The sequence below is a fragment of the Suncus etruscus genome, chromosome 4 (genome assembly GCF_024139225.1).
Source record: "Suncus etruscus isolate mSunEtr1 chromosome 4, mSunEtr1.pri.cur, whole genome shotgun sequence".
Lineage (NCBI taxonomy): Eukaryota > Metazoa > Chordata > Mammalia > Eulipotyphla > Soricidae > Suncus > Suncus etruscus.
Genome location: NC_064851.1, coordinates 122588127 through 122600143, shown reverse-complemented (window position 1 = coordinate 122600143; position 12017 = coordinate 122588127). Strand labels below are relative to the sequence as shown.

The 12017-nt window shown below is 42.7% G+C and overlaps 1 protein-coding gene across 2 annotated transcripts in view; it reads left to right on the top strand.

The window, feature by feature from the left end:
* The window catches only part of IRF2 (interferon regulatory factor 2), a 103205-nt gene that overhangs the window by 70181 nt on the left and 21007 nt on the right, over positions 1 to 12017 (top strand). For both annotated transcript variants that reach the window (XM_049772378.1, XM_049772379.1), the window contains exon 6: positions 8958 to 9075. In XM_049772378.1, coding sequence (XP_049628335.1) covers positions 8958 to 9075 — 118 coding nt within the window. The remainder of the gene's footprint in view (positions 1 to 8957; positions 9076 to 12017) is intronic.

Here is a 12017-nt window from a genome sequence, read left to right as displayed (position 1 = left end):
TAGCCATATGCAAGGCAAGTGCCTTTAATGCTGTACTGTCTTTTAAGACCTCAAGAGATGATTTTGGGGGTTTTGCTTATTTGTGCTCAGGGCTTACCCCTCGCTCTGCATTCAGGAATCACTTCTGGCAGACTTGGGAGTCCATACGGGGTACTGGGGATTGAAACCAGTTTGGTTGCATGCTAGGCCAACAACCTACTTGCTGTACTATTACTTAGGCCCCAAGAGATGGCTTTTTTAAGGTTTACTGTGTTCATTTTACAGATGAAGAAACTGAGATTTAAAGGAGTTGAGTGACAAGGACACAGGGTGTGCACTCATAGGAAAAGTTCTGTTTATTGAGAACTGAACTTAAAGGAGATGCCAATTATTTTGACTTCTAATATAGAATAACTGTTGAAGGAAAAAGCCAAATAGCACTATACTTAACAAGTCAGTTAGTCAAAACAGCAGGGGAAAAAATACCCCCAAAACTTACTTCAAGCATAGAGTTAGATTTGTGAAGGTAGTTAGTTTGAGGATTATCTTCGTTCAGCTGCTAGTTTCAGATACATTTACCTCTCCAATGGAAATTTCATATTTTATGGATAGGATTTTAGAAATGATACCTCTCAGTTTCATTTTCAGTATTTTCAATTTGTGAGTTATATGAAGTACAAATGCAGCTTAGGCCTAAATGTACTGTAAGTTTTTATTGTGGAAAAAAATTTTATACCCAAAGGAAGGAGACCAGAGAGTAAAAGTTGCCTTCTGTTTCAACATTCATCAGCTTTTGACCAGTTTTATTTTATTAATATCTTTACCTATTCTACTTCAGCCAGTGTGAACTTGCAGATTCAGTCATTTCTGGCTTACAAAAACAGTTTAACCTTTTTGACACATATGCCAAGCATCATATGATTTCTTATATAAATATTTCAGTATACATCATTAAAATATTAACACTCTAAAAATAGAGCCATATCATTATTGCATAGTATTACCAATTCTCCATCACTGTTCTAGTTTCCAGTAACTCATAAATGCTACAGTTTTGTGCGGTCTTTATTTGAATCGAGTCCCAAAAGGGCTCTAACACTGTGATTAGGAGAAATGGGTCATAAGTTTTTAAGTATCTATAAATTTTCCCTACATTGTTTATCATTATTTTTATTTTTTACTTTTCCATATAGTTAAAATAATACTAGTCATAAGTTGCACTGTTTCCACAGCTGAATTTTTTTTTTTTTTGATTTTTGGGCCACACCCGTTTGACGCTCAGGGGTTACTCCTGGCTATGTGCTCAGAAATTGCCCCTGGCTTGGGGGGACCATATGGGACGCCGGGGGATCGAACCTCGGTCCTTCCTTGGCTAGCGCTTGCAAGGCAGACACCTTACCTCCAGCGCCACCTACCCGGCCCCGACAGTTGAATATTTTTTAAGAACTTGAGTTTTGTTTAATGTCCTTAAATTAGATAAGTATAACTGTTCCACAAGATGGGATGTTGAAGGACTTGCTCTAGTTTCTGTCTAACTATAGCGTATTTATTTCAGCTGTATATTTTCTACTTGCAATTTATGCCTAGCACAAGATAATACATATTTGATCCTTAAGTGATACATGAAATTTTGTTGACAAAAAATATATATGTGTGGGGTGAAGTGTAGAGATTACATTTAATGTTGATTTACTTCTCTTAACTAAATTAGTAAGGAAATAGAGAAATTTAGTGAAATAACACGTGTTCATTCTTCAAGAAACTTGACTCAAACTGGCGATACTCCACTGAATATCAGATACTGATGGTTAGAGTGCACCATTATTTTCTGTATCTGAAACAATGAAAACCATGACAGTTACTGAATTATAAGGCACAGCGTATCTCTAGGATATAGAAAAAGTGAAGAAACGGGCATCTTCAAATTGACAGCCCCTGGTATTTTAAGAAAAGTGCATTTGTAGTTTTGTCAGCAATGTTAGCACTTTCCTATGGCCCCTCCACTGAGCAAGTGCTAGAAGGTTCCAATCTGGGTCAGGTTTGGCCTTAGCTGTAGCCTCTGGTCAGATTGATCTCAGGAACATATACATTGTGAGATCTCCAGTGAGGAAGTTCTGATTCGTGCCTGAATCTTGTTTCTCAGGGACATTATTTCTTCAGTGAAGAGTAGATAATTCATTAGAAGTAAGGACACCCTAACTTTTTTATTTATTAATGTAGCAGCAAGACATGGATAAGGCCAGTGGACTGATGGAATTTTATGGCTTATGGCTATACATACCATAATGGTAGCATGCTCTTCATGTTTTTTGAAACTGGATGGTCAGAGGACCATATCTTTACTGAGCTACTGAAACATGCTGTAGGTCATAACACCTGTATGCTGAATTAACATGTCATGTACAGTTATGAAACTGGATAGCCTAGGTCTGGGTCTTTCTCTGTCTTGTGTATAGTAACTAGGTAGCAAAGTTTTTTTTTTTGAAACAAGGTCTTCTCAGTCTTTTTGTCCAGTTTAAACTTAACTAGCAAAAGGTATTTGAACATGCAGGTCAAGTGTCTGTTTTCCCCCCCCTTGGGTCATTCATCCATTTAGCTTCATATGCTATGTATGTTCCCTAAGCAAATAGTTTGCTTAGTTCTGAGGGCCCTGAGACTCATTGGCCATGTAAGAGGTATAGAATGGCTGCCTTAATATTCCCTGACAGTCTCTTTATGGGAGTATCCTTTATATTCACTGAGCCGTGTTTTACTCAGAGTGAGCTCCCACTGTGTGGAAATAATAAAAGAAATCAGAATAGGAGGCATGACAGTGAATAGCACTAGGCTGTGTCAACGCTTATGTGAATTTCCAAAAACACCATAAAGGCAGGAACAGTAAAGTGTGAAGTGTGTAAAAGAGGGAGATGCTAAGTGGCATTTTTGAGTCCCTCCAAAATTCTAAACTCTAATTTTTAATCTCCTTAGTTCTTCCCATACTGGGCAGGTTATCTTCTTTTTGCAAAGAAAGGTGTGACAAAGAACTGCATTCTTTTCCTCATGTTGTTGCACTGCTTTCTGGAGCTGAGATTTGAACTCAGGAGAGGTGAGCTCCAGAAGCCATGTCCTTTCTCCATTCCCAGTGCTTCAGCCTCTCTGAGACCAGGGGAACTGAGCCACAGCCCTACGGGTCATTCTCTATGCCAGCAGCATCAGATCTGAAGGAGTGGCAATTAGAATGACTGTTTTGTCTTTATAAGGTGAGTCAGGAAAAAGGCTTAAGCATGAGAGCAGGAAACAAAGGTGTGGAGACAAAGACAGGTGGATCGGGTGCAGGAGATGTAAAAGCTTCCTGCCTCAGTGGATTGTTTGCTGATTAAATAGAGCTGCTTTGAAAGCAGAAGGCATTTTCAGATCAAAGCAGTGTGTGCGCAGATAGAAAAGATAATCCAGGAGGGCCTCAAAACTTCCTTGGTACAAGGTAGTAGGCCTCGTCTTCTTCTGTACTTATTCTGAGTGAAGGACCTCTGCTAAAAGTTAGAGGAAAAAGTATTAGTTCGACAGAATGTTTGAGTAGTGGGTCTGGAGACTCTTAGTGGTTCTGTTTATTTGTAGTTCCTCAAGGAGCTTTATGGTGTCATTGGAGGTAAGAAAATATTTTCTAGGCTTGGGAGACATGTCAAGAAGTGGGGATCCCCTCCACCACCCCCAAACATGAAACCCTCCAAGGACTGCTGGGAGTAATTCTGGTGGCCTCTGAGCACTTTTGCCCCAGAGCCACTGTACCCAACCTGATCTCTGTGTGTGAAGTGACCCCAAGTTTCCTGAGCATCACTGGCTGTTGCCCTGTGAAAAACAGTATGTGGATTGTACAGTGGGAAGGGTGCTTGCCTTGTATGCGGGCAACCCCCTTTCAGTTTCCCAGCACTGTCTATGGTCCCCTGAGCCTCACTAGGAGTGACCCCTTAGTGAAGAGCCAGAGTAAGCCTTGAGAAAATGTATCCCCCCTTCCTGAAAAAATTTAAATTTGACAATTTAAAGACAGGTGAAGGTCTACCTCCAAGTTGACATTGGAGCTCTCCCTTTAGTTGTTGGAAAAGTGCTTCCATATTTCACCTGAGTCAGTTGAAAACACATTTTATGGCCACTTGGAAAACACAAAATCAGGAATCAGAGAAAAAGTACAATGGATAATATAGCTTTCCACATGGCTGATAACTGGTTTGATCCTGGTATTGCATATAGTCCTTTGAGCACTGCTGAAATTGGCTGCTGAGAATAAAGCCAGGCATCAGCCGTGCATGTGACCCAGAGACATTACTGCCTCCATCCCCACAAAAAAACAAAACCACCACCAACAACAAAACTGAACCATAAAACCAGGCCTGTCCTGGATGGTGCAGGTATAAGGGCCCAATTATCTACTCTGGAAGGTCAAATCAGACCACAGCCTGGCAGTGGTTGGTTGAACCATCTTTCCAGATAATTATAGGAACAAGAAAATGTTGGGCTCTTTGGGGGGAAAGACTGAGAGCCTTGAGGGAGCTGGTGATCAGGGAGATCCCTCTCCAATGATAGACTTGAGATGGAGAGAAATTTTCTGGAGTATAGAAGCTAAGGAGGACAGAGACAGGAGTGGATTAAAAAGCACCCCCTGAGGCAGAATGTTGGGAGTGGAGTATCTTGTGTGGAGACTATGCAGAATGGGAAATGAAAGGTAGCCCTTGAAAGCAGAAGCTGGGGAGTGAGTTGGATTCAGAGTTGAGTCAGTGCTAGAGAATCAGGTGTGTGGTCCTTACTCCAGTGACTTGGGGGTGCAGGGGCAGCAAGATTTTTCTCAAAGATCTGGAGAACATGCCTTACATGTGATATGATGGGTCCCAGTTTGATCCTCAGCATGATCTGGGCTCCTGAATTCTATTGGATATGGTCCTAGTGACCCCCAAGTTTACAGCCATTGGCAGTGGTTCAGAAACCCTGGGCACTGCTGGAGAACCTTCTCCACACATAGAAAAGAGATGAGAGGCCTTCTCCAAAAGATGCTTTGAGATACAAACAGAAACACACACATACACACACACACACACACACACACTCACACTCACACTCACTCTCTCCAGCAGAAGGCAATTAGGAAAGTGCACACACACATACACACACACACACACAGACACACACACACACTCACACACTCACTCACACTCACTCTCTCCAGCAGAAGGCAATTAGAAAAGTGAGCCAAGGAGAAGTTAACAGAGAAGTTGGTGAGAGCAGAAAGAAGATAATGGAGATGATTCAGTTCTGAGAAGGAGAAGGAGGAGGATATTTCCAGGATAGAGCTGGAGTTTTTAGTATTTTCTACTCAGTTCTGGTCATGGTAGCTTTGGCCCTCAGAGGTGGGCACTAGACCTACCGAAGTCTCATTCTTCGAGTTGCTTTTATGTTAATCTGAACTACTGTTAAAAGAGAGACCTTGGGGCCGGAGAGATAGTGTGGAGGTAGGGCATTTGCCTTGCATGTAGAAAGATGGTGGTTCGAATCCTGGCATCCCATATGGTACCCCAAGCCTGCCAGGAGCGATTTCTGAGCATGGAGCCAGGAGTAATCCCTGAATTCTGCCGGGTGTGACCCAAAATCCAAAAAAAGAAAAAAAAAAGAGAGAGAGAGAAAGAAATCTAGAGATGGCTTAAACTTTGCTTCTAGGAGATAAGCTTTTTGCAGATAGACCAGAGCCTTTTTGAGGGTACTAGTGGGGCAGGGATTGGTTGGGATGGGAAATGGCCATTGTTTTTGGCCTGCAGGGAAGGGGCATGTACACACAAGCTACATAAAGCATGGGGTGAGGCAAATGGATTTCTGCAGAGGGATTGAATGTCTTTTGGTGGCACAGACCCTCTTTTGGCCTCTGAATAACCTTTAAGCTACAAAATGCTGTTTGAGACCAACCAAAAATATATTAGAGATCTAAAAAGAGTGCCCCAACCCTAACTCTCTCATGGTAGTTTGCTTTTGTCTAAAAACCTTTAAATTATAGATCAAAACTTGGGATCTACAATGAGCAAAACATTTACTGCATATAAATGTGTGAGTTAGTTAATGCAACAAAACTTACCCCGAGCAACAGTGTTTGGACTTAAGCTTAGAAATCAAGATATTTATAGTACTTAGATCTAGACTTTAGGTCTAAAGAAAGGAAAAGGGCAGAAAGAGGAGGCTAGTTCAGGATTATGCAGGGCAAGTTGTAGGACAGCATAAGTGGGCAAGGTCTGGGGACCTCAGGACAAGGCAGGGGTAGAGGTTGAGGTTCCTCAGAGGACCAAGAGATAATGTTGCAAAGGCTGCTCATGACATGATACACAGAGAATTATACACCCTTTTTCTCATATGCATCGTTTAGGTTTGCATATTCCTATTTTAATCATTTCAAAAATTTCAGTGGGAATAGTGGAGATCCCTGTTGTGTGTCAGCTTGCAGGAAAGTGCTGGCTCTTTCACGATATGACTTGGCCTCTTGCCCTTCCAGAGTGCCCGTAGGGTGAGCTGCTTTACTAAAACTTAGAAATAGCAAAGTTACTGCTGAAGTGGGAATGCAACAATGCTCAAAATAGTCGAGTTCAGTTCTCCGTGGTCGAAATACTGGACCTTCATGGAAGTGGTGCAGAATATGAGCCAGGTAGGAAGGTGGGTGGAAAATGAGGTTGCAGGTAGATGGTCTCATTCTTCATTGGAATTATTGTTAGAACATGTATTTGGTAACATAGAAAGCTCCTGAGATTTAACCCATGGCATGACCAGCTCTGTTGTCAAGTCTGATTGGTATGATCTTTCAAAATGAAGTTAGTGTCTGAGTCAGAGTTTTCTCAAGTGTAAAGTGATGAAAATATCACTTGCACTAATTAAACTGTAGGTCACAGGAAACATTTCAAGGTCTTTAACTGATACAGAAAAAAGAATTTTTTTTAAATATTGCAAGACTACTGTTCTACTTTGATAAGAAACCCAGAGGCAGAATGAATGCCGCATAATTTAAGACAACAAAAGAAATCTATGGAAATGAGGATTTTTCCCCTGTAGTTCCTTCAAATACGACTTTGTCCCTTTTGAGGAAATGGAAGTAGACTTTTGGTATGGTGCCTGATGAGGAAGTGAGGTATGGAAAAATGATTATTGGAAACTAGGAAAATGCCAGCAGAAAGGCAGACTTGGAATGTTGGGTAGCTCTTAGTATGGCAAATCTTCAAGTTGGATGTCGTTGGGATGAGGGTGAGAGGGAAAGGGATTTTGAGAAAAGGTCTTTGGACTTGGAATAAGAGTTTTATTTGTTGCCTTAGATAATACTGAGTCTCTAGTTCAGAACAAGTGCCAGGTGCACTCATTTATCTCATTTAATCTTCACTTCATCCCAGTACATGGCCCATATTATCATCCTTCAGTTGACAGCTACACACAGGGAGGTAAGAATGGCTTAAGAAAGTTTAAGTGAAGTTCTGCAGACTTTGACCCCAAAGCCAGGCCAGTCTTTACCAATCTTCCTCCTCCACCCTCAGTAAATTCTTCTTGTAGAATGGAAGTCAGACTGAGGTTTTTAACAAGGCTTGGGATGAAGGTGAAAATGGACTTGTTCAGAAACTTGGTTTTGGAGAAGAAAAGCTGGTGTTACAAGTCATAGACAAATGAAACCTCCCCACCTCCCACCCCAGGACAGACTTCGTACTTGGAACTTGTAAGAGAAGTGGGGAAAGGTGAGGCCAGAGCAATGGCACAGCAAGGCAGAGCAGAAGGTGTTTGCCCTGCATGTGGCTGACCCAGGACGGACCTTGGTTTGATCCCTGGCATCCCATATGGTCCCCCGAGCCTGCCAGGAACTATTTCTGAGTGCAGATCCAGAAGTAACCCCTGAGCACCTCCAGGAATGGCCAAAAATCAACCCCCTCCACACACACCCCCCAAAAAGAAGGGAGAAAGGCAAGAAGTTGCAGGAGAGAAAGGTATCAAATCTCTGTCAGTAGGACAATTCAAGTTTCTTTCTGTGTGTCCTTTGGTATATCTGATCAACCATGCAGTGTGATTTTTTTTTTTTTTTTACTATGGAGCTCTCCAGGAAGTCTTTGAAGACATACATGATGTCTTTGAAGTCTTGGTTATTATGATGGAAGTTGGCCAGATAGGATCTTGAGGAGCAGCGCAGTTTTCTGCACCTTACTTGTTCCCCTAAGATTTGGGAGAGTTCACCATTGACTCCTAATCAGCACATTGATAAACAGATAAAACAGTCCCACAATTCAGCATTCTGCATGTTACAATCACAGATCTATCTGCTTCATTTGATCTTCTGCTCGCATTTGGTACTCTTTCTCTGCCTCCAAGCTTCTCCATTTTTAGATCCTGAAGGAGTTTTGTCTACTGCACTTGTGGGGGGTGTCTGACTTAATTGTTATTGTACACGCAAAAACACCTTGAGGAAAAGATCTCATCAGAATGCTGAAAGTCAGTATCACCTCAGGACCAAATCCCCAGAGACTTGATTGACACTCTGAGAGAGAGAAATCATCCCTCCTTTCTCTCAATTCCAATTATTGGGCTACATGTTGAGGGGAAGCTTTCTTGGAAAGTAGTTATAAAAAGAGGTGGGTGACCCCTTCCTTAAAGATTTAGCCAGGTGCTGACCTTCTGGAGAACTGCATCTTTCTGAAAAAGGAAGACTTAAAATCTAGGCAACCTGGACTTGTACATAGATAAACCAGGTAGCTCTGTTGGGTTGTCAACATTTTAGAAAACCAGCATCAGATGTGCTGATACCATTTCACTGAAGAAGCAATAAAAGAAACTAAGGTCCTCTCCACAGAAATGTGTATCTTGAACCCCAAAGTGTCTAAAAGAAGCAGGGAAGGCACCTGGAACTTGAACTTGAGAAAGTAGTCATAGGATAGAATTTAAAGCTGAGGAAAGGGAGGGGAAAAGGAAGTGTTCTCAATTCTTTTTTCTTTTCTTCTTCCTAGCAAGAACCAGTTGAGTCATCTTTGAGGCTTAGTAATGGAGTAAGTGCTCTTTCTCCTGAGTATGCGGTCCTGACATCAGCTATAAAAAATGAAGTGGATAGTACGGTGAACATCATAGGTAAACTGTTTTTGACATCTCATTTTTTACACACACAAGCCAGCCCCCTGGGGTCTACAGTTCGTGAAATGGGACTGATGACGTAGTAGTCAGTGGGACAAGGCCTTGGAACCATCTCAAAATGCAAGTTCCAGGCCCCAGATGTCAGGGCTGAAAAAGAAAGGCCTTGGAGGATCAGATAAAAGAAACTGAAGACAGACCTTCCTCCAAAAAAATACCAGAAAACAATTAAGTGCGAGGCAAGTAGCTGAAATGATCCTACCCCCCTTTCGCCCCCACCCATTAGCTAATTCATGATTCTCATTCCCAATCTCTCCACAACGGTCATGAACCAAGGAGAAGGCAGGTTTTCATGCATCCTCCAGCACCTGCCACTGAAGAGGAAAAGAGCCCAGGGATGAACTGTCAAAGGGCACAGTGCTTCCAGAAAGAATGTGTGCGAGTGCGTGCACCTGTGCATGCGTGTATGTGGTGGGCATGGTACTAGGGCTCATACCTGTAAGGAAAGAGCCATATCCCCGGCCCATTCCACAGTGATTTTTTTTAAGCACCATCTGTATACCAGACTTATCGCTCTTAATAGGAAACTGTTCAGTGAAACAAGATAGAGCAAGCCCTAGTTTCTTAGAAGGAGACCCCTGGTCAATAAAGATGTATGTCGCTTGAGAATGACCATTTGTGATCAGTGCTACTGGGGAGAGTTGTAAAGAGATAGGAAAGGATGGCTGACCTCTCAGGGGCCCCAAAAGGTATCCGCTTTTAATGACTGCCCCAAGAGGAAGCTGAAACATCTGTGTGGCCAGCTGGGAAGAGAAGTCAGAGATTCAGTCAGAGGGGGAGACAGGGACGAAGAGGGAGTTTGATTCCCAATCTACTGGAGGGCTTTTCCATGTAAATCTGACTGCCCTAGTTACACAGATGTTTTGTATACACAAGCCATGTGGTCCCCACCTTGGGGTCCTTTAGGTTGGTGGTGGCCATGTGAATTGCCTCTCGGTCAAGTCCTACAGGGATGGGGTGCCTGGGGCAGTGAAGAGTGGGAACTCACTGGGATGGACGGAGACCCATCTCCCACCCCAGAATCGAGAACCGCATGTACTGAGTCTCTTGGACTGTGAGACATGGTTGTGTTTTATAAACTGTGGATGCTGTCAGGGTGGTAAGGCATGGAGCCCTCTATCCAACAGAGCTACAGAGGTAACCTCTCTCCTGCTCTATTTCCTGGTGCTCAGTTAAGTCTTGACTGTAGTCCAGACAAGACCAGATCTTAACATTCCCCCACCCCTCCTGAGCTTGAAGAGCTGGAAGTAGGGCTGAGCTTGCAAGGGCTCCTCTGGAACTTGAGGTCCTCAGCAGGAAGCAGTTGAAGAGTGAGGTGTGTGTGGAGGGCTGTTGTGTCCTTGGGCTGACCTCTGAGCCCCTGCATGCAGCTGCAGTTTTCCCAGTCAGTTTGGGAGCTGAGAGGGGCTGAGAGCTCTTCTTGTTTCCACTCAAAGTGCTGCCAACAGTCCAGGCTGTCCTCCTGAGCTCCCCTTTGCTTAGCCCAGCGGCTTTCCTCTTCCCCTGACTTGTTAATTTTTGCTTCCTGCTGAGAGGCCCAGCAGAGACTCCCAGCTGTAATCCCCACCTCTTGAACAAAGAACGACCACTGGACCACTTGTTCTTGTTCTTGTACTTTGTTTCTGGTTTTTTGGTTTTAGAAGTCGCTCCTGGTTGGGGGGTGGGGAGAGGAGGGAATCGAACCGTGGTCCATCCTAGGCTAGCGTGGGCAAGGCAGACACCTTACAGCTTGCACCACTGCTCCAGCCCGTTTCTGGTTTTGGTTTTGGGGTCACAATCGCTGGATTATGGTCACAACTCAGGGGGTTACTCCTGGCTCTGTGCTTAAATCATTCTTGGCAGGGTTTGGGGAAACCATATGAGATTCTGGGAATCTAACCTATGTTGGCTGTGTGTTAAGTATGTTCCCTGTTTACTGTGTGTTAGGTATGTGCCCTGTTTACTGTATTATTGCTCTAGACCCCAGGCACTTTTTCTTAAAATTCAGCTCATTTTACTTGAGCTGGTGGGTATTTGGAGCTCTGCTTCGTGCAGGAAGTGAATTCAGATAAAATGGCCAACAACAGAATGGTAGAAGAAGGTTTTAAAAAAAATAATAGATTTATTTTATTTATTTAGGTTCCATGATTTACAAAGCTGTTGCTAATGAAGTTTTGGATATTCAAGCCCCCTGCCCAGTATCAAGGTCCCTCTACCAATGACCCAAGGTTGCCTCCCTCTCCCCAATCTCCTTGGCAAACTTTCTGTTTTATTTTTGTCTTTAAGCCAGATCCAGGGGTGCTCAGGGCATATTCCTGGTTCTGAATTCAGGGATCATTCCTGGCAGGAATCAGGAAACTGTATAGGGTGTTAGAACTTTATTGCCATATGCGAGATAAGTCTCTTACCTGCTGTACCATTGTTCCAACCCCATAAACTTTTTTTTTTTAATTAACTTAGTAAAGTTTGGGTCACATTTTACTCTAGTATTGACTCCTAGTTTTGATGAATATAGTTACCTCACCCCTAAATCACTAAAACGTCCATAAATAGAACTTTCTGTTTCCTCTAACATTAAGTAAAGCTAAGACTTCAGTATTAAAGTTCCCTTTTTGGTTGGTTGTGCTTTGGCTTTTGGTGTGGCTGGTACTTTTGGTAGCTGGTATAGTTTAAGGAATAATTACTTATAGGGCAAGGGTGAATGCCAGGTCTGCTTCAAGACTCATCTGAAGGGTTAATTAAATCTTTACTTAATAATAAAATGCCATAAATGGCAGCAAGATGAGTTTGTATCTTTTTTTTTCTAATTAGTGGCCCTCATAAAGTAGATCATTGTACAAGAATGGAATCATTTTAAATAAAGGAAATGGGTAGACTATTATGCAAGGGTTTTTTGTTTTTGT